General features: G+C 46.1%; 2 protein-coding genes across 4 annotated transcripts; both read right to left on the reverse strand.

Moving 5' to 3' along the window:
- Nucleotides 1–834: 834 nt before the first annotated feature.
- SMIM26 (small integral membrane protein 26) lies at nt 835–2,272 on the reverse strand. Its single transcript, XM_031504522.2, has 2 exons — nt 2,109–2,272; nt 835–1,332 (listed from the first exon to the last, which is right to left on the reverse strand). The coding sequence occupies exons 1-2, from the start codon at nt 2,230–2,232 to the stop codon at nt 1,148–1,150; spliced, it is 309 nt and encodes a 102-aa protein (XP_031360382.2). The 5' UTR covers nt 2,233–2,272; the 3' UTR covers nt 835–1,147.
- Nucleotides 2,273–2,551: 279 nt separating this feature from the next.
- SEC23B (SEC23 homolog B, COPII component) lies at nt 2,552–16,957 on the reverse strand. Of its 3 annotated transcripts, XM_021540233.3 has the most exons (20): nt 16,887–16,957; nt 14,926–15,162; nt 13,865–13,922; nt 13,194–13,280; nt 12,778–13,014; nt 12,274–12,359; nt 11,667–11,811; nt 10,967–11,125; nt 10,170–10,285; nt 9,128–9,251; nt 8,554–8,634; nt 8,155–8,244; nt 7,794–7,900; nt 7,505–7,658; nt 6,127–6,204; nt 5,668–5,829; nt 5,350–5,436; nt 4,195–4,350; nt 3,320–3,385; nt 2,552–2,774 (listed from the first exon to the last, which is right to left on the reverse strand). In XM_021540233.3, the coding sequence occupies exons 2-20, from the start codon at nt 15,144–15,146 to the stop codon at nt 2,685–2,687; spliced, it is 2,304 nt and encodes a 767-aa protein (XP_021395908.1). In that variant the 5' UTR covers nt 15,147–15,162; nt 16,887–16,957; the 3' UTR covers nt 2,552–2,684. The 3 variants fall into 3 exon arrangements, with proteins under 3 accessions (XP_021395908.1, XP_077638069.1, XP_021395910.1); XM_077781943.1 differs by lacking the exons at nt 14,926–15,162; nt 16,887–16,957 and adding an exon at nt 14,557–14,912; XM_021540235.3 differs by lacking the exons at nt 2,552–2,774; nt 3,320–3,385 and having other exon boundaries at nt 4,238–4,350; nt 5,350–5,432.
- Nucleotides 16,958–21,227: the final 4,270 nt, after the last annotated feature.

Raw genomic sequence — 21,227 nt, forward strand, 5'->3', positions numbered from 1 at the left:
ACTTGGGGGTGCCTACCAAAAGGAGAATATGCACGTAACAGAGCGGCATCCGCTATTGGAACAGCTATAGGGACACAGCGGGATGCCTGTAAAAATTAGTGGCTTGGAGGAGCGCTTGGGAAAAGGAGGTGGTGGCTGTACGGACCTGAGGAGTCCTTGGGGGAAGGTGGGTCTGTAGGTGCATAGGTCTGGTAGGGATTGGGTTGTGAAAGCTCCTGCAGTATCAAAGCTGTGGGCTGGAAGGGCAAGGACACTTTGCACTAGGCCAGGTTGCTCAAGGTCTTATCCAAAACCTGGCCTTGAGCACTTCCACAGCTGGGGCACCCAAACCCTCCCCGGGCACCCTGTTCCAGTGCCTCACCACTCTCAGAGTCAGGAATTTCTTCCTCATATCTAACCTAAATTTCCCCTTTTTTTATTTGTACCAACTCCCCTTTGTCATATCACCACAGTTCCTGACAATGAGTCCCTCTCCCTGCAGGGCTCCTTTCAGAAATTGGAACGATCTGGAAGCTAAGGTGTGTGAGCAGAGGAGACAGAGACAGCTTTCCATACAGCAAGATGGGAAAACTTAGAGACCTGTGTGGGGCAGGGCAAGATGTGTCCTAAAAGAACTGTAGGGAAAGCCCCAAGAGAAACAGGGAAGGTGACGTCATGAGGACTAGGGAAAACCCTACAGAATAAACATTAGTTCCGGTTCCAGAGCTGAGGGACAATACCCTACAAGGGGGACATAGCATGGGAAAGGACCAGGAAAACCCCTAAAGAAACAAGAGCCTGGAGCAGAACATTCAGTAAGTTTGTAGCTTACAGAAACATTTCCACAGTTGTAACTCATCTCTCATAAGTTTTTATTTGAAGGACCATTAAAAATTTTGGTAACTAAAACATTAAACCACATTCCTTCCCATTTACTCATCCTTCCCAAAGTATCCATTTCAGAGCTGCCCAGCTGAGGAGCCATCCAGGGTACAGCCTGGATCACCTGGGTATATCCTGCACACCAGCTGGGAAAGCAACTTCACACCAGCGGGGCAGAGCTGCTGTTTCAGCAATGCAGGGGACAGTTTTCCAGCAGTGGTCTGGTGCCAGGCACTGGGATGATGTTCTCAGAGGTCCAGCACAACATTCTGAGCTTCTGAACAGCTCACTTTTCAGAAGGAGGGTCGTCATTAGGAACAAAGAATGATACCACACGCCTGAACAGCCGAGTAAGAGGAGGCTGAACCTCTTTGTATGTTATTTCTGTTGTCACTGTCAATCCAAAAGGATATTCCTTAGTGTATACTTCCTTCCGGGGCCCTTGCTTTGCCTCAGGATCATTTTCGTTCTCTAAGGAATAGAAAGGATGGTAAGGCAGAAGGGGAAGACAAAAAAGAGCACAGCAATAAAAATGTTTTACCCCTTTATCATGGCAGCCACATGGGCATTCAGTATTTTTTCTGCTTTTCCTTCCATTCTGAGGAGCAGATAGCGAAGATCTGTTAACTGCAGCCAGAAAAAATTATTTACTAGGGTAGATCAGATACCTCCACTGGTACTGGGCAATTATCAGTACTACAGTAGCAGTAACAAGAGGTTTCCCAACAACAGGTATCTGCGTTAAAGCTAGCCCAAGCAGCCCAGTGGAAACACGTATTAATTCCACGGTCTGACCACCCTCTCAGTAAAGAAATGCTTCCTAATGTCCAGCCTAACCCTCCCGCAGCACAGCTTTGAGCCATTCCCACAGCGCAAATAAAAGCAACAGGTAGGGAAGAGCCTAGCGCCCTTTCCTATGATTTGAGACAAAGCAGGAGCTTCTCCCATCAATACGGGATTTATCTCCTTCAGGAAGGAGTGCCGCGGACGGGCCGGGCGGACACCCAGGTCACTCAGCCGGCCCGAGCGGAGCCTGCGCTCCGGCAACCGCACAGCCCCAAGTGCGCGGGGCGGGCGGGCAGCGCCAGCGCTACCGCCGCCGGCCGGGCAGCGGAGGGAGCGGGGCCGGGGGGAGCGCAGGAGCCGCCCGGGCCTAGCTCCCCTCACGCAGCCCCGCGCCCGAGCGAGCTCCGCCCTCAGCGAAACCTCCCCAGCCCCGGAGGTGACCGCAGCCCCGCTGCCGGTACCGGTGCCGGTGCCGCCTTTCTCCACGCGGCCGTAGTAGATGAGGGCGCCCAGCGTGGTCCAGGCGCCCAGCGAGTAGACCAGCGCGGCCCTGGCGTTCCACACGGCGGCGCGCCCCAGCTTCATCGCCGCCGCGCGCACCGAGGGCCGCCCCCACCGGGCATGCGCGGGGGCGGCGCATGCGCGGGGGCGGCGCAGAGGGAGGCACGAGCCGCCCGTGGCACCAACAGCGGGAGCAGCGCTCCGACCCCGTTTCATTTTTCATTAATACAGCCCCCTGCTTGCTGTGACACCTCTTAAGAGCATTAAAAGTTAAGCTAAAGGCTGTGAAAATCTCTGTTGGCTAAAACGCCTTTCAACTCTAATTAGGAGGTGTGGAAAACGCAGAGTGAACAGAGTATAGACAAACAGCAATACAAATAAATTAGAAGGGAAAAGTAAAAAATACTCTCCCTGAATGTTTATTTCGTGTAACAGTTAAAATCCCTAGTTTAAAAGAGAGAAAAGGAAATGTAAATCAATTGGTCCACTTCTGTCATCAACACGATCCATGTAAATCGTCTGCTCCTGCTGTCCAGTCACGATGCACTTGAAACTGCCAGCTTTTTAAGGTGGTCCATGAATACCTGTAGACTCACATCATCTGTCAGGATTGGAGCTCCTGATTCCTGCAGACAAAACAAAGGAGTAAAGAGCCTAAAATACTGTTGCTAACACAGGGGACGAACAGAAAGCACATCAAATGTCAGCACTCTCAACTAAATGCCTGCTAAAATTTTGCTTTTTCTCCTGCAAAAGACAGATGCTACTCTCTGGCAACAGCACTGACATTATCCTCTCCTACAATCTGAACTGCTGCAGGGAAGTTTCTTCCTAAAGCACTAGGAATTTTGCTGCCCAAAGTATCCAAAGCTCTACACAAACAAGGCAAGCAAGGAGGATATAAAAACCTAGCATTCTCAGCTAAATTAAATCTGTATGTATCCACATGCTAGTTGCGTTTTCCAGAATACTGAAAATGCATGACAACCAGGCTTGAAAACTCCATTTTGATCATCCAGTGCTGCCCATCTTATCAACAACCACAACAGGGAATCAAAGACAAATGTAATGCTGTTTGTGGCCACTTGGTGAGACAGGATGGCCACTGCACACACATGTCCATGTGTATTTTACAGCATTCCCAAACATGAGCAGCTCTTCCATTGCTTACCTGGCCCCAGGCATAGAGGTTATTGTGGGTCTGAGAAGGATTCACTTTAGACAGGAGGAACCGGGCCTATAAAGACAAAAGAGGAGGAGTTCAGTAAAATGAGAGACCTGTCTGCTCCATCAGGCTTCATCTCATCTTGGATGTATGACCAGCAATGTTCCTCTGCTTTTGCAAGGTCCTAATTTAACTTAAGCAGGTTTCAAGTCCAGAAATCCCTGCTCCACATACAGCTGTCTCCCAGAGGCACTGAGTGCTCTGCTACTGTGCTTGCCTGGCAGGGCAGCTGTGATTCCATGGGACAGGATTCCATGGCACAGGAAATACCAGCACTGTTCTTCTACCCATGCCACATCTGCTCTTCCAAAAAGGGCTCAGTGGAAAACTAGTGTAACAGAGTCACATCAAAAATCAACACCAAATCTTTGGTTTGGAGCATCACTTCCTGCCTCTTCACTGCTACAAACAAGTACAGCACACTGCAATTCCAGGAAGAGCGAAAATAAGAACAATTTTACATCCTCATTCAGTGTTTGAGAATGAATATACAGACAGTCAGTCATTCAGCATTATTGTCCTAGCAAGCTAACTACAGACACGTAGCCAAATCATTAATTTCCCACCTTTTTACTGGGAATAAAAACATATTTAAGTTGGCTTTTCCATTATTTTCCACCCTCACATTTCATAAGCATATCCAGCAAGTGATCAGCATATTAAAAGACAGAGTTGTAGTAAAAGCTGATATGAAAATATGCAAGGTCTGTACTTTGAAGAGTTAAACCGTGTTTGACTACCAGAACCATCTTTTCAGAAAAGCAGAATGAGCCATCTGCTCTAGGCAACAACAGAAAGAGTTCCTCCAGAAACTTCCTTACCTGACTGCCCCCGTGCTCAGTGTGGATGTAACGTGGCATTGGGAATCTGGTCTGCAAGATTTCCTGGGCATCATCCAGTGGGGCTTGCAGGAGGTGCTTAAAGTTTTCATATTCTGGCATGTCTTGGTATCCAGCTTTCTGCCACTGTGCAATAGTCTATTGATGGGACAGGGAGGAAATGAAAATGGAGTAGCAATGGCTACAAGCCTCCTCGTTTTACCCTGCACAGCAGAATGCTACATGTGCTTCTTCTTGGGGGGCAAACACACACTTTCACTACTCTGGCTACAACATTCCTTTCTGTCCCTGAATTTAAGCACAATTTAAGCCCTGAATTTAACACAAAAGCTGGCAGCAATTTGTGCAGTGCCAGAGCAGTTTGTTGAAAATCTTCAATATGCTTCAGCCTGTGTCAACACAGAAATGAAACATTTATAAATCACTGATTTTTTGAATCTGACTTGGCCTACAGTATTTTCAAGGCATCCATTGCATGTACCATATGTCTGCAATTCCTTTATACATACACAACTCCTCTATACACAGGTTAGACACTCAGCTCTTCCCTTGTCTGAAATTTACCCAGTTGTTGAGTGTCTTGCTCTGCAACAGAAGTAACTCCCGAAGATTTTTAGAAAGGGCCAGTATCTAAGCACTTCCCTCAGTCACAATGGAAAGAATACAGCAGCAGCTTCCAAAACCATCCAGTACTTAAAACCAAAAACTGGAAAACTACCTGATTTATTGAAGAGACTCAGTACTTAAGTATGAAAACCCTGCAACCAACAGTCTATCACTTCTCTGGAAATACTTGCAACTCTGTTAAAATATGTATCATCTTGTAATTCTGCCCTGCTTCGCTTCCAGTTTCTCTGGCCTTTTCCAGGCATAGTAAGGGACCACCTTCATGGCCAAGCTAACACCACAGCTGCTACTCAGTGCGGAACATATCTTTAGTTATTCCAGTATTAGTTTTACTCTGACAGTGGTGGGAATTATATTCCAACAGGCAGCATGTATATGACATGGTCATTATGCTGTGTAGGCTTTGCAAGAAATTAGTTTTTTAACATTGCATAGTAGCAGCAAAGCTGTCTGCATGCGTGGCAGGAGGGAAGGAGTACAAACAGAGAAAGATAAGGTGTTTCACCATACCTCACCAAGGTAGATGACTATCTGGAAGAAAGTATCCATCAGTAGGATTCTGTCAGGAAGAATACTGCTGCTGTCCAAGAGCACTGGCTGGGGAAAATAAAGAACAAAGTTAGGCACCCCTAAAACCCTCAGAACTCAGGATAACACAGAGCAATTTCTATGTCCATCCAAGTGTTAATTTGATATTATCTTGAATAAAAGTATCTTGTCCTTTTTTTTTTTTAATCTACAGGGGCCTTTTGGCTGAAATATTGTTACTTCAACTGAATACTCATTATTTTGGGTCGATTGACCTCTTCCTGGAAAACACAGACTCACCTCAGGAGGCCCATGGAAAGAATAAGTATAAAGGATGGGCTGGATCATAATGAGGGACTGGGTCAGATCCTGCCTGGCAAAGTGGTGCCGGTAATAGGAAGATTCATCTGGACTGTTATTGAACACCTGCAGGAATGGGGAGCGCCGCAGGTGGAAGATGAACTGCACCAGAAAGAGGAGTGAGACAAGAAATGTTAGCTAAAGTTGCCAAAACATCTGGACCCAATTCCAGTATTTCTGAACAGCAAATTCTTTGGGAAGAAGTCTGCCCCTTAATAACTCCTCAGACTTCTTCCCTTATCAGTTTCTTGCAGTGCTGAACTACAGGACCAGTCCATTAAATTAAAAAAGCACCTGTTCCTCCCCTCCTGAATCTGATAAATAGTGCAAGATGTTTTATCATCATTCCCACTCCCCCCTGCACACTTTTCTCATGGCTATGGTAAGTGACATTCTTACCTGAGGATATAAAGAAAATGATTCTGACAGCCTAAAAGAGTTGGGATCATCTTTGTTGTATTGTCCAAATTTCTGACACTGTTGGAAGCAAAATGGGTACTTTGGTTATCTCTCTTTTTTCTATTTTTTTCCTTTTTTTTAATAGAATTTACAACTCTTTTTCTACAGGGTGTTCTGCTAATTTTTAAACAATCAAGGCATGAACCTGACAAGATCAAGTAATATAGGATTTACAGGCTATTTTTCTTTAAGTCAGTGGTTTCTCTCTTACTGCAATGAGAATAGAGATTAAACCTATTTATATATATATATATATATATTCATAAAGTCTAGATTTGAAATTATCCAAGAATGAAAGAAATGGTGCCTCTACAGCACTACCCATTTTTTCCCATTAATTCAGGGCTATTACACCTAAACTGTTCTGTACACTACAGAACACTTCTTGCAGAACAGCAGATCAGTATTTCACCGTTTCACTGAAAATAAGTATCACTGGTTTTAGAAATTAAACTCTAAATGATCCCACAGTCAAACAGTTTGCCCCTATTTGTGCTTGTGCTCCAATCTCTATTTGACTGGCCCTGGTTTTTTAGAGTTTGATGCACCATACTGTGTTAGTACCAACCCCCCATGTGGACAAGACCAGCACTGTTTAGACAATTTGGGCTTGTGAAATTTAAAGCAAGAGACAGCAGGAGGTTGCAGAATTAATTCAGATGACAATCCTGAATGCTGTGTCCAGCTTTGGGCTCTCCAGTGCAAGACAAACATGAATATACTGGTCTAGCAGAGGCCACTGAGTTAGGGGTTGGACCATCTTATGAAGAAAATGAAGCTATAGAATCTAGAAGCTGGGCTTGTTTATCCTGGTAAAGAGTGAAATCAGGGGGTCAACTTGCTGTCTACCTGACTGGTAACTGGGGAAATGGAAATTCTGACTGAGACATAGAGGCAAGGAAGAAAAAAAAAAAAAAGAAAACAACAGTGACTGTGACCAGACATTGGAACAGGCTGTCAAGAGAAGCATAAGAAATCTCACCTTTGGAGAGCTTCAAAACACAACTGAACAAAACTTGGAGAAAGCTGCTCTAACTTCAGAGTGGTCCTACTTTAAGCAGGAGGGTTGAATCAGTGACCATCCCACCTGCATTATTTTGTGTCTCACTATCCATTATTCAATCCCTTTCAGCATAATGGGATGTTCACCTATCCCATCCTAAATTTGCTGCTCACACTGGGTTCCGAGTTATTCCACGCTACAGCTATGTAACCATCATCCAAGCACAAAGCAAGGCAATCTGAAAAAAGACTGCTATTGTCTCTTCCATTTTCACTGAAATCAAGAATGGCCCCAGGCTCAACATGTTGGTCTTACCAGCCTGATGAGCTGCCTGTCCAGCCAGCGCAGAACATCAGGTCCCTCCTCAGACTCAGCCCGGTACACTCCCAGCCGCGCCATCAGCACAGCAGCTGCCTCCTGGTCAAACGCAGCCTCGATGTGCTGGAGCTGAGTCTGTGCATCTGCCCAGCTGCAGGGTGAGCACAGGGTTAGTGCCACGTGCATCTGTGTGTGCCAATGCATGCAGCAAAAAGCCAGGAATCCCAGCACAGGCTGGAGCTGAAGCTGCTGCCGCTCTGCCAAAACACTGGCACGGGGTACTCACTTTCTTGCTATGGTGGTGACACGAATGCGCTTCTGGGTGCTGGAGTGTTGATACTGGGTGACAAACTGCACTGCTCCTCTGCCTCCCTGAGGGATGGGTGCATTGTGCTGCAAATGAAACAAGGTCAGTCTTCAAAACATAGTGCCTTTTCCATAACTCTTCCCAGCTGTAACAAGCCCCCACAGCACATAAAAGAAAGACACATGCAAAAAATTTATGAAATTATTTCCTCATCACAGAACACTTGGCTGCTTTGCAAGCATCCACCTGCAACACAGGGGGTGCCATGGCATTTTCTAGACCTGTAACAAGTAGTTTGCTGAGTAAAAAAAATAAAAAAAAAAGAGAAGTCAGGGCTGACCTGATTTACCACTTCAAAGTAAATGGCCAGAGTTGTACTGTGATCCAGACTACAGATTTTCCATTGAGATGTCCCTCCAATTCCAAGTTCCTGCACAGAATCAAAAAGAAAGCAGCAATTTTCCTCTAGCCGCAGGAAAGGCAAGCTTATGTTAAATTCTGATCAGAGGTACAAGTAATGGCAGGCCTTCTAGACACCTTATCTTTTGAGTGTGAATGAAGTTACTGAAGGCCATACAGTTAAAAGAAAGCCTTAGGAAGCAAGAACTTAGTCTAGGAAAGGCTGTAATTTCCTAAGGATGTTTCCTGGAAAACTCTGACATTTTGGTTCAACTGTAGGTCTAGACAGAAACTCAGCATTTACTTCTTTATTAAAGATTTTTCCACGTCAGAAACTTACGTTTTCAGAGACACATGGCCCTTTAGCATTCAGGGATATGCATGGTCCAATGGCTCCTGCAATTTTCAGCTCCCTGGAGGTCTTGAAAAAGGTAAAAAAAAAAGGTTGTTTTTTTATTAAGTCAGTCAAATAGAATACACATAGTCCAAATTAATAGCTCAACTTTAATGAGATGGTGCTTTCCCAGACCATGCACTGCAACAAGTGAAGGTAAGAGAATTAGTGAAAGTAAGAGAATCTACAGAGCTACATTTAAACAATGAAGACATGTTTATAGGGATGAAATACTATGAAATGTTCCTTGTTGAGTGAGGAAAGATTGCTTTAAAATAAAACAAAAACAAACCAACCAAACAAAACAAAAAACCCAAACAACAACAACAAAATTACTAAGATTCCAAATAAAACCCCTTCCAGTTCAGTGGAGTTCAGCTCAGCTTCTCCCAAAGAAGCGCTACAGCTGGCCTCAAACATGTAGACATTTCTACACCCCAAACATCCCAGAGACTTAAACTGACTTTTTAATCAACAGTACTTTTATTTCCCCATCACTGCAATCAAATTCATCTCTCACCTTCACATCCAGATTTGCACCAAAAGCCATCCGAAATTCCCCATTGTAGCCTTTACTAAATACCCTCTGGAAAGTCTGCTTGAAGAGAGAAGTGTTGAAGGAGTCTCCCATCACCATGTGTCCTCTGTGAAAGAAAAAAACAAGGCAACTGAAGCACTTGAGAACTAGAAGTACAAAGGATACAGCCCTGAACCTCTGACACATGCAAACACATGCAGTTACTGCTTCAGAGCATGCTTTTTCATAGGCAGGATTCACACCACGGAGTGCAGATTCATGGGTGCCTCCTACAAAGCCACACAGGTTAGTGCTCCACCTTTGTCAGTTTCTTTTCTCAATTCTGCTTCTTGCCATTGCATCAGCTGCCTTCAAAATGTTTGTGTTTCAACCCTGGAAAGCTCTGCTCAGCCTGCTTCCCTGAGCAAGGCTGGAACCAGGGTGGCTGCACCACGGCAGCACAGAGAAGGTGCTGGGCCTCCTCTAAGTGCCCTGGCAAACCCAGGCCTGACCAGATGCAGCTCAGTAACATATCCACAGGGTCAAACACTCTCTCTTCTCCCTGCTGAGCACTAAGGGGTTATTTTAAACACCTTGCACTTGCAGTAAGACATGGCAAGTCCCCAAAAGGCCGGGTTAGCACACAGCCTCCCTCACAGAGACCATTTCCAGCAGTATGGAACACAGACATTTATCCCGTCAGACATGTCACTTAAAACTGGGTCCAGGGAAGTCAAGAATCCCTGGAGAAAGCATAAGCGAGCAGTGAAGCAGAGACTATCTGGCCCACACAAGGAAAGCTTCTACCCACCACTGAGTTTTCTAACAGCAGTGCTAATTCACATGAGACTCCAGAAATATGGACTGGCATCAGGTGAGGCTTGCCATATAAAATTTCTGGCAAATTCAAACCACAGTTTAGAACAGAACAATAAAAACCCTTCTGCCCTGACAGCACATCTAATTGCTTCCTGAACTATCCTCCCTATCCAAAAAAAACCCAAAAAGTGGGTGCCAACTGTGTGCTGCCCTGCTGTGAACATACCCAGTGAGGTTTGTACAGCACTTCATCTCCAGCAGCCCTGTCTGGTCCAGGGCACAGGCGTAGATGTCGATGCAGTGCCCGTTGGCCGCAGAGCGGTTGGCCAGAGTCTCGTAGTGCTGGGAACACATATCGGGGGTTAGGAGACTGCAGTGTGCAATTTCTGCTGCTCCCCACCTCAACACGAGGTACAGATGGGGCAAACACCAGTGCTGTGGTAACTGAAGAGATGTTGGCTGCAGCACACTGCTTCCTTCTAGTATGAGGGATGCATTCAGATGAGCCAGAGTTTATTGTCTCAAATACAAACAGTGCATAAATGATAAGGCATCATCTAGTCTGTGATAACTTGGTGGGAACGCAAAGATACCCAGGTGATAGTTAAAGAGCAGGTGTCATCCTGCTTTCTCTAAGCTGACAGGCGCATTTAATATCTGACATTTTTACTGTTTTAATGGTTGTTTTGTATGTCAAGAAGATAAAGGGGGCTTTCTGGAAATAAGCAGTTCTTAGGAGATTTCTTCCTCTCCAGAAGGAAATACAATGATGTGGATGAACAAGCTCTCCACCCGCCATCAGCTAAGAAACAACACTGAAATACTTTCTTCTCTGACAAGGCACAAGACTGTGATGGAGAAGTAACTAGGAGGAAGCTTTTCTACTCTTCCCTTAACCATCCTCATAATTTAGTGTACACAAAGACTCAGATTATTTCAAGGACAACCATGGAACCCATGTAGTGTTCTGACACAACATTCAGTTTCAGCTTTTAAACACACCCATCAAGGCCTAGTACCCACTTTGGTAGCCTTCTTCATGAACCTTGCATTGTCCTTCTCTATGTCATGCCAGGAACGGATGGGTGTTTTCAGTTCATCTCCTACCACCATGCCTGGCCCTTGTGTTGGTGGCCCACCTGTGAACAGCATTATTCTGGCCCCTGTGTTTGGAAATGTGCCCTGAAATAAAAACAAAGACATATATCAGAGAGAGGGAGGAGGGAAAAAAAAGGGAAACTAATTAAGTAGCAACAATGTTTTCTTTAGAGAGGGGTCTGCACATGCTTCTGCAATGGCAGTGGAGACCTGTCCCTGCTAGAGGCCACCTCGATAAATAGTGATGCATTTCCTGACAGTCACAGCACTCAGATCAAGTTTAAACTCAAATCATGTCCTCAAAACAGGAAGCCAGCAGTTTCTGTTCCCTTTACTTATATCTTAGATGATACTTAGAAAAATCCAGTGCATAGTATCACCTCTTGTATGCCAACATACACAAGAATCAGAGACTTTTAAACACCTGAAAATTTTACCATTTAGATAGAACCTTCCAGCCCACTCTACATCAGCTGGTGCTAGCACAGCTCAAATGTCAGTACAGACAAATTACACTTCTGCACCCCGCTACAACCCAGCTGCACTGACACCTGCACCCATCTCAGGGAGCATGGCTATGTGCTTACTTTGGCCTGCTCATCTCAACCAACAGCATTAGAAATACCTCCAATAAGCCAACTGCAATTGAAAGAGCCACTCCAGTAGAACGCAAGGGTCTCTTCCCCTGGGTCACTGGCCATGGGTCCCTCTGCAGCTCTCCAAGCAGATCTGTTAAATTCATGTCAATCTTATGCACGGGCTGCAGGAACCTGCAAAAATTCAAATGCAGTGTTTTCCTGCTTCTAAGTTTGGAGAAGAAAAAAACTGCCTCTTGTTCCTGCCACACATAAATTGTACTGAGACAATAATCAGAAGAAAAGAGACATGCAGCAGGTTGTCTTCTTACATGCAAATTTTCCAAGATAACAAGCCTGTGCAAAATAAAAAATTTAATCATAGCAAGACATCAGAAACTGACAAGAAGGCAAAGTCACATAAAGAAAAAGAAAGAAGTTCAAAGGTGAGTTTGCTGAAAGGCATGAGAGCTATCACTGAAAAAGAGAAGCTGAGAAAGAGAAAACTGTTTTTAATGGAGGTAAGTAATTGTGACAAGACAATACGATTTAAATCTTCTTTCCCCTCCCAGGAAACCCAGGGTTAGAGGCATGACCTACAGATATAAAGGGGCATAAAACATGTGCCCTGCTGTCTCCTGTGCTGGTAAAGCTTACCTGCTGGAAATAACAGGCTGCTCTGGAGTTTGAAGAGGTCTTCCCTGTTGCATGGGGACAGCTGGCCTTGAAAGACCAAGCATATCCTAAGAACAGTAAAGAGGAGGCAGAGATGTACTATTCAAACACTAAATATATTACTTACATTATTACTTAATATACTCTAAAGCATGCAATACTGTAGCATTAAATATACTTAAATCTGTAAAATTATCCATCTTTGCACTGCCATTAGGAATGGATCATGGGTCCATTATGTGAGATACACAAACTCAATCCTGAACAAGCTTCCAAGACATTTACAACTCAAAGTAAATGGCTAGAGTTGTACTTATACAAAAGCAAAAAGACAGGACAGATAGTGAGAGGGCAAAAGGCTCACAGTTGAGGGCACTAAGCCCTTCTTTCTCCCAGAGAGCCCTGAGCTTGAGAGCCCAACAGAGCTGAGAGGTACAAGCCCCTGGCCTGAGGGATGGCAGAGCAGCCAGGGATGGCAGAGCACACCTGTATCTGCTTGGCTGTCAGGTCCTTGGTGCCCCGGAACACGTAGCTCTTGGAAATCCCTTCACAGCTCAGCTCGTGAACCTGGACCATCCGGCCAAAAGTGATGAGCCCCACCAGGGCATCAGGAGGCAGCAGGCTCAGGGACATCTGCAGGGACTCCTTCAGGGCCTGCAAATCCTCCTCTTCCAAGCACGTGTCCACAACATACAGGAAGATCAACGGCGTCTGCGGACCTCGCTGATGTGGGAAGAAATTACATTTTCTAAAGCCTCCAGCCAAGGAATAAAATTAGCCCTTCTTAAGCACCTTGCAGACATGGTATTTATTTGCATTATCCTAAGAAAATTTTACACATATATCATTTGTCACAAACAAGACAATTCTGGGAGCTTCAACCTCGTCTGTGGCTCATTTACCTGCACTATGTATTCAATTGTTGAAAACTGAGGCATAAGCTCTGCTGGTTGATTGACTTCAGAAATGCCAGCATAAGCTGGGGGAAACTGAAAAAGAGAACAAAAAATTAGGACAAGGAAGCTGCAGAACAAAAATATAGGGCTCTCTAATGCAGCACAGAGCCTGCCCTGCTGATGATGTAGTTATTCAACTTTTTATTTACTGACACTGCACCAACCTGATTAATTCATTATAAAAAACCCACAGTGCTTTTCCTAAGAACAGCCAACAAGGGGCCAGGATGGACAGCTGCTCAATCCACTGTAAATAAAAGGTAAGGCTACAGCAGCAATAATGTACTAGTTGAAATTCTTTTAGCCGTAGTTTCTGATGGCAAAAGTCTACTCAAACCTAATGAATTCCATATTCTGCAGGAATAGTAAATATCAGATGCAAAAAACACACTGGGACACATAGAACAAAATAGCATTTTAATCTCTTTTCTATGCTCTGCATGCCAGCAAAATCACTGACAAGACGTCAGGTAAACCAGACTGTACTCTGGCCTGGGTTCAGCAAGAGAAGAAGGCCAAGGGAAAGGATCTAGAGAAGCAGAATTTACATTTAATGTCCAGGGAAGGCCATCAATAAAGTGTTCACTGAAAAGGTCAAAGTTCTTTTTCCAACTTACCTGGTTTCTCTGAAAACAGAAGTTACAAGCCCAAAGCTTGGCCCGATAGTCAACTTGGCTGCAAGGGAAAGATGAGGCATTGGTGTGACTTCAGGAACAATTTTACAGGAATGCTTCACAATTAATTCATTAATCCATGCTGGTTCACAGCACTGAGGAAGAAACAGACACTCCAGCTTGAACAGCAAGTGTTTTAGGGATTCAGACTCTGGTTCTATTACCAGGAAGTTCATTAGCTAATCCAGCCCTGCCGTTTGCAGGCTTGTCAGCATGAGGGACCACTGAGCTCTCTGAAGTTCAGCCCTTGGCAGACACAGACTTGGGTCTACTAATTATTTCACTACACTTAGGCTAATCTCATTGTCTTATTGTTTGTGCAGCTGTAGCACACAAGTGTTCCAGTCTCAGAGCAGCAGGAGCCATCCACCCAGATCTTGTGCAAACACAGAACAAACAGGCTGTTCCCTGTCCCACAGAGTTTACTCTCCTCAGCCCAGTACAACATCCTGCTAGTGCAGGATGCCTCGCCACGTTCTCATTCCATGGCTTTGATCTCATTTCAATTCCTCTTATTGGTATTGCCTGCTTTTTCTCAGCCCAACACCATGCTCCCAATATGCATGATCATCTCATAATTTGGGACCGAGATATTCCTCTAAAATTATTTCATTATGCTCATACTGGAAACTGACCTACAAGCAGCAGGGTGCGTAGGAAGCAGGAAAACAAGTAAGCATCAAGTCCAGAGCACAGTATCAGTACAATGGGCATCTTTGTCTACCATGAGTTTGCTCTTTGTCTTCTATGAGGAAAATTCTCTGGGATGCTGAGAGGACCCTCTGCCTTAACAGCCTCTCCAAAGATCCTCCTGTGTCCTCTGCTCTTGCCAACTCTAGTAACAGGCGTGTTGATGTATGGATTTTAACAAGCTCACTGCATCTAAATGAAAGAGGCTGCCAGGCACTGGGCAGAGAAAAAGGGGAATAAGAAAGTAGTGAAGTTCAAATGAAAATTAGATAATGTCCAGCCCCTTCCAACATCCCCAGCTAAGCAATTCCTACCAGAGTGGGTTGAGCACAGCTTTGCAGGTTGGCCTGCTGCAAAGCACAGGTTCATACTGCACAGGAGGCAGGTCCAGACGCTCCTTCAGCGGGGTCAGGAGACAGGCCAGGGGCACAACCATCCTTGTGGCCTCCAGCCTGCTGGAGGGCCACATGTTCCAGCTGAAGCGCACGCCGTCACGCTCCTCGTTCTGCTGGATGAACTCCAGGTACGTCGCCATGGCCCCACTGAAGCTCCTGAAGGACAGAAGAAGGCACAGAAGGTTGGGGCAGCAGCCACTTGTGTGGACAACAGGCCTGCAAAGGAGCTCAGCAGATCAACTACAGGTGGGGGCACAAGACACTGCCAGGACAAAGCTAGCACAGTACAATGAATTAATCCCATTATCAAGGAAACCACGTGACTCCATTAATCTCTTCTGTCCAGTGCTCTCATCAACATTACAGCCAATTAAAACACCACCAAGTCCAACAAAGAAACAAGGAAAGCTGACACTCAAAGTCAGAGCATAAGAGGTTGTTTTTTTTCTTATGATACACATTTAACACGTCAAAATCCAATGAGGTTCATGCTGGCCTCAAGGCAATCCTGCCTGACTGGGTCAGTAAAGGAAAATAGGCCAGATTTGCAACCCATCCTGGAGCCTTCAGCTGAAACACTGCAGGGAGAAAAGGAGGCCAAGTCTGAGACCAAAACAATCACAAATGCCACCAAGCTGCCAGCCTGACCTGCTTACAAAGACAAGAGAGTACATGACAAAATACCAAAAACGATCTTTTGGACACCCACACTGCCTAGCATCATTGTTCCACTGCCAATAAGGAAAGAACTGAGAGTCCAGAAGGCTTCAAAAAAAAAAAAATCAAGGAGGAATATTCCCAACACATTCTCTGTGTTGTCTTACTAAACTCTTCAAAATAAGACACAAACAAGAGTTTCCAGGCCATCACTGCTTTTGATTTTTCTGAGAAAGGCAAGAACAAGCTTATCAAAAAACTTACTTGTCAAATCCAGACCACAAACACCACACAGCACTAGCAGCAACTCACTGAGCCAAAAGCAGCAGCTCCACAACCTACTTCAGACAAGGAAATTCAGAGGCTCACCTACAGCTGCAAATGCTCCAGGATTACCTTACTCCTGATCCTCACTGCAGATGGGATATTCAGGAGGGCTACTCACATGAGAAATCAGAAGCAACACCTCCCCTCAGAGGAGGAGAAGTTTTGGTATAACGTTTTCCTACAGAACTCCAAACTCACTGACGTTTTCCTCTTCCTTGCTATTAAGGATGTAAATCAAGCTTAAGGAGAACTGCCCCATGTTTCCACCCCCCTGAGTGGATGGACAAAAGAAGGGTTCACAACACATCCCCACTACAAATAGATCTGTCAAGGTGAAAATCAGAGCTGAGTCTTCCTGTAAAAGATCCCGCACATCAGAACAGCAATATAAACATTTGATTTATTCCATGTTTCCCCAGCTGTAGCCCAGCATCACTTCCCTGATTGCCATGCTGGGTCTGGCACGGGCTGTGGCCCTACTTTGGGGTCAGGACAGCGGGAGGACAGGTGTAATCGCTCAGCACGGCTGCAGGGGACACCGCAGGTACCACCTCCGCCCCTCCGAGCACCGATCCCCGGCACGGCCACAGGGCAAAGCACTGCTGGCCCTCCACAGGGGCACGCCTGACCCCAGCCCAGGGGGACACTGCGGATCCCCAGCCCGGCCAAAGCGAGCACCTGCTGCTCTGTGGGACACGGCTGACCCCATGAAAGCACCGCGGACCATGCCCAACTCCCCTCAGGGGACACCGCTGACCGCTCCCTCCAGACCCTGCCGCAGGGACACCACTGGCCCCCTCACAGGGGCCGTCACCCACCGCTCCCCTCAGGGGACACAGACCCCTCATTCCCGTTCCCGTTCCCATTCCCTTCCCTCGGAGCCCCGCCGCTCCCACCTGCCCGCGCCGCTCGCGCCGCTCCCTCCCAGCACGCCCCGCGCGCCCGGCAAGGCCAGCTCAGCGGTGCGCGCTGCCCGCGGCCAAGATGGCGGCGGCGGCGGCACGCCCGCCCCACCCCCGCTGAGGCTCCGCCGCCATCTTGGCTAAGGGCACGCTGCGCCGCCCTTCAGGAGGAGGGGAGAGGCAGGCTCCTTCCAAACATAGCCGGGCGGCGGCGGCAGGGAGCTCGGCTCGGCTGAGGGCGGCAGGTTCGCCTTGGAATGGCGACAGGCGGGGTGTCCCTGCTAAATGTGGGATGCGGTGCCGCCTTCCTACCCTGGCACGGCATGAGGGAAGCAGCCCCGCCCTCAAGGGGCTCGGCTGCTTGGGAGCGCGCTCGGGTGTGTTCGTCAGGGAGCATTCCCAGGGTTATGAGTAGCGCTCCACTAAAAACACCGAGACACTTCTTAAAGAAATAAACTGCGAGCCCCACAGAGTCTCAGTTCCCAGCTCCTCTCTCGGGCCGAGGGTTCTGTCCCCGGACACGCTGGGTCAGCGGCACACGCTGGGCAAAGGCATGAGGCCATCTATTCCAGCAGCAAGGCGGGGACAATCCATCGGGTTTTCCTCCCGTTCTGTTCGCTGACAGAGCTTTACCCCCACATCTGCTCGAGGCCACAGTGGTTCACCCTTCTGCCAGGAAATCTGTGCCTCAGCCTACTGGGGAGAGCCCTACAGCGCCCAGACCCTCCGAGAGATCCAGGGATGGACACAATTTTCAGGGAGCCTGTGGATACGAGGTACAAGTTTGGCACACCTGAATTGCCCCAGGAATTTGTCCCTGCCTTGAAATTAGACAAATATGTGTCCTTCTTTCATTGCTTCCATCTTGTATTGCTTCCCAGACTCTTCCAAAGCCAAGAGCTTGTCCTAGTGAGCCCAAGACAAGAATCCTTCCCTGCAGCTTTACGTGATGCTGTGCAAGTGGTATTTGTCCTATCTGAATGCACGGATGCAAATCCATTCCTGAATCCTGCAGACTTTCGAGGTGCAAAGGTATTGCAGGGAAATACCTCAATTCTCTGCTTCTAAGAGTTTTGGTGTTTGCTTTACATTCATGCAGCGGTCAGCTTACAAATATCTCCCAGGCTTCTGTGTGGGCACCGCTCCACCGTTGCTTAGAGGAAATTATGCCCTGTGGTCAAGTCTACTCACCCATGTCCAGCTCTGGGGTTTTTTTGGGGTTTTTTTTGTTTGTTTTTGTTGTTGTTGTTGTTGTTGTTGTTTTTGGGGTTTTTTTGGGGGGGGTTGTTTGTTTTGGTTTTTTGTTTTGTTCTTTTTTCCCTGTTTTATTTCTTTTAAATGCAACAAAAATCTGGAATATGCAGAGTACAGTTCCATGTCCAAAACAAAGCAAAATGAAATGCTGTCTGAGGTGAACATTCATTTTTGCCTTCCCAGCTTCCTGACATCCCAAATAGAGAGGGAATAAAAAAGTAGAAGCATGCTACTGATATGTATATGCTAAAGTGTGTAAAATTCTAATTACTAATATTACTAACATTCTCAGACCCAGGACTGGCTCTCCAAGTAGGAGGCAAAGCAAATCTGCTCTTCTGAAGTTGCCTGTTTGTTTACATCTTCCTCCCACTGCCACATCTCAACAGCAAAGAGCCTTACCAGGACCTAGGGCTTCAAGGCCATAGTGCACCCCTCTGCAAACATTAGATTAACTAAAATATTGAGCAATGATTGTGAGTTTGTGTCCTGCTTTCAACTTTCAGAGTTAATTTTCCTCCCTTGGAGCTGGTTTAGTGTTGCATTTTTTGATTTAGGATTATGAAGATATTGATACACCCTGATAATTTAGTTCTTGCTGAGCAATTCTTATGCTAAGTCAACGACTTCTTAGGTTCTTCCTGCCAGCCAGGAAAGCTGGGGGTGCGCAATTAATTTGGAAGGAGACAAAGACAGGACAAGTGATCCCAAGTGGTTCAAGGGATGTTCCTTGTTCCTTATCATATAGTGAATGATAAAACTGGGAAGAGTTGGCTGCTGGTTTCCAGCCCTCTGCTCTGGCACTCCTTGGGCAACGGTCAGCAGAGGAGGAGCAACTGTATTGTTCATCACTTAATTTATATAATCTCTTACCATTATTTCCCCTTCATTTTCTGCCCTGTTAAACTGTCCTCATCTGAATCTACAAGCTTTACTTTTTTTACAATTGTCTCTCCTATCCCACTGGGGAGGAAGTAAGGGAACACCTGTGTGGTGTTTAATGTCTGCTGGGTTAAACCAAATCAGTTTGGAAGAGGAGCACAATCTTAAAGCCCTGTGTCTGTGGAACAAATACCCAAGTAAAAGCTTTCCCCAAAGCATTTCCTGAAAGAAACACAAGCTTGCTTCAAAAGTGAGAGAAAGGAAAACACCACAGGCTGCCTACACAAGCCCCAGCTTAGTTTGTGTTAAACAGCTGTCAGAGAGGAGAACTTTGAGCTCTGGTTCCTGTCCTCCCCATTCTCCAGAAGATCTCCTGAAGAGTGAGCAAAGTCCCATGACTGACTTTCTCATGGCAGAAGTGAACATTTTCAGCAAGAACTTGGACATCACCTGTGGAGCCTGTCATGCTACCTTCCAGTCTCCTCCAGGAGCTAATCTAGGCTCAGCATGGCTGAGGAGGGCCTAGCCTTGCATTTCTCACAGGTGAAATGACACAAAGTCCCAGCCGAGCAGAGCAAGAGGAGGGAAAGGTGGTCTGTGTGTGGCAGAGGACAGCTCTGTTTGAGGTGTCTGTACCCTGTTTCAAAGCATCAAGTGTTTAGCAGCAATAGGAGACCCAGTTGTCTCCACTCACTACAGTTTTTTCCCAAAATCAAATGCATGTGGAGACAAAAAAGAAACCAGTAAGGCTTAAGACCGAGCTTTTTTCCTGTTGGAGCCCTGGGGGAGCCATCCCAGGAAGAGACAGGATATGGTGCTCTAACAGCACCAGCGGAACAACAATTACCCGGATCGGTTACCATCGAAGTACAAATACAAAACCCCCAGCCAACCGACCAAACCCAGGAAAAACTAAACTGCCACTCAGCCACGGGGAAAATTTTCACTATCGAAGCTTCAAGTTTGCTATTCATCCTCATGTTTTAAACTTTGGAGTGTAAAGGCTATACATGCCAGACAATACCTGCCAGCTTTACACTGTCAGTTCACAATCCAGCCAGCTACCATAGTGAATGTTTGCCTTGGAATTAAAACACAATTTTGCACTCGACTCCATGTGGCATCTGGGTGTGCCCACCCTCCAACTTGCCTTTGGAGAGTTGGCTACTACTAGTGAGGCAACCACTCACAAGAGGCTCGTGGGTTGACAGCAGGATCAGGGCTCATGAAAACAAGAATGAGCTCTCTCCAGCTCAGGAGAATCTCATGGTCCTGCAGCAGCTGAACTCTAACCTCTTGCATGAGGCCTGTGAAAATAAATGAGCAGATCATGCTTCCTATTTGTCATCCATGTTTTAAGGGATAATTCAGCTTTCCACATGTAAATGTTTTCATGTTGAGTACTGGAGCTACTATAGTAGTATCCTCAAAACATTACATTTCATACCAGTTTGGAACAGGGACAGCTTCACCAAGGAGAAGATTGACAAAACTCAGGACACCATTAATGCTACCTTGTAGCATTTATTCCCTTTTCAGATAAGAATGTCAGCCTAATACATCAGCCAGGTTCATGAAGAACCAGAGTGACAGAAAGATCATTTGTCTGATTCATATAGAAATAGATCAGACAGATTGCTATCTGTAAGAAACTAAATTGAAATTACTTTCCCCTTATAGGCACTTTTCTCCAAATCTGAGAAGTCTTGTTACAGCTTCAACACTAAGAAGTTTGAGATACCACAAAGGTCATCTAAGCCAGATAAACACAATGCCAAAATTTAAAGAGCTTAATAAACCATCTATCTACTTCCTAAAGCTGTTCACTGAGGAGAAGCTTTCTCTCCTTTTTCTTATTGCCAATGAATGTGATTATAGAGCATAAAGTGACATACCTGCATGATAAAGCCCTGTTGTTTCCCTGGAAGTTATCTTCTAGCTGTAGTGGAGCACAAACATTGTGTTATCTCTGCAGAAGCAGGCTCAGGACCCCATTGTGTCAGGTCCTCTTTAAAGACAGGAAGACAAAGACAACCCCAGCCCCACATCTCAATGAAATTACCTTGGCTGGAATAAAGGATGTCTGATCCAAGGCGCCTTCCAGGGAAGAGAGCAGCATTTTCCCCTTGGCTTCTCTGTGCTGAGTAGTTAAAGGGGGCAGAGGGAGAATGAAGCTCCAACCATTTCACCCCCACATCT

This window comes from Lonchura striata, chromosome 3 (genome assembly GCF_046129695.1).
Source record: "Lonchura striata isolate bLonStr1 chromosome 3, bLonStr1.mat, whole genome shotgun sequence".
Lineage (NCBI taxonomy): Eukaryota > Metazoa > Chordata > Aves > Passeriformes > Estrildidae > Lonchura > Lonchura striata.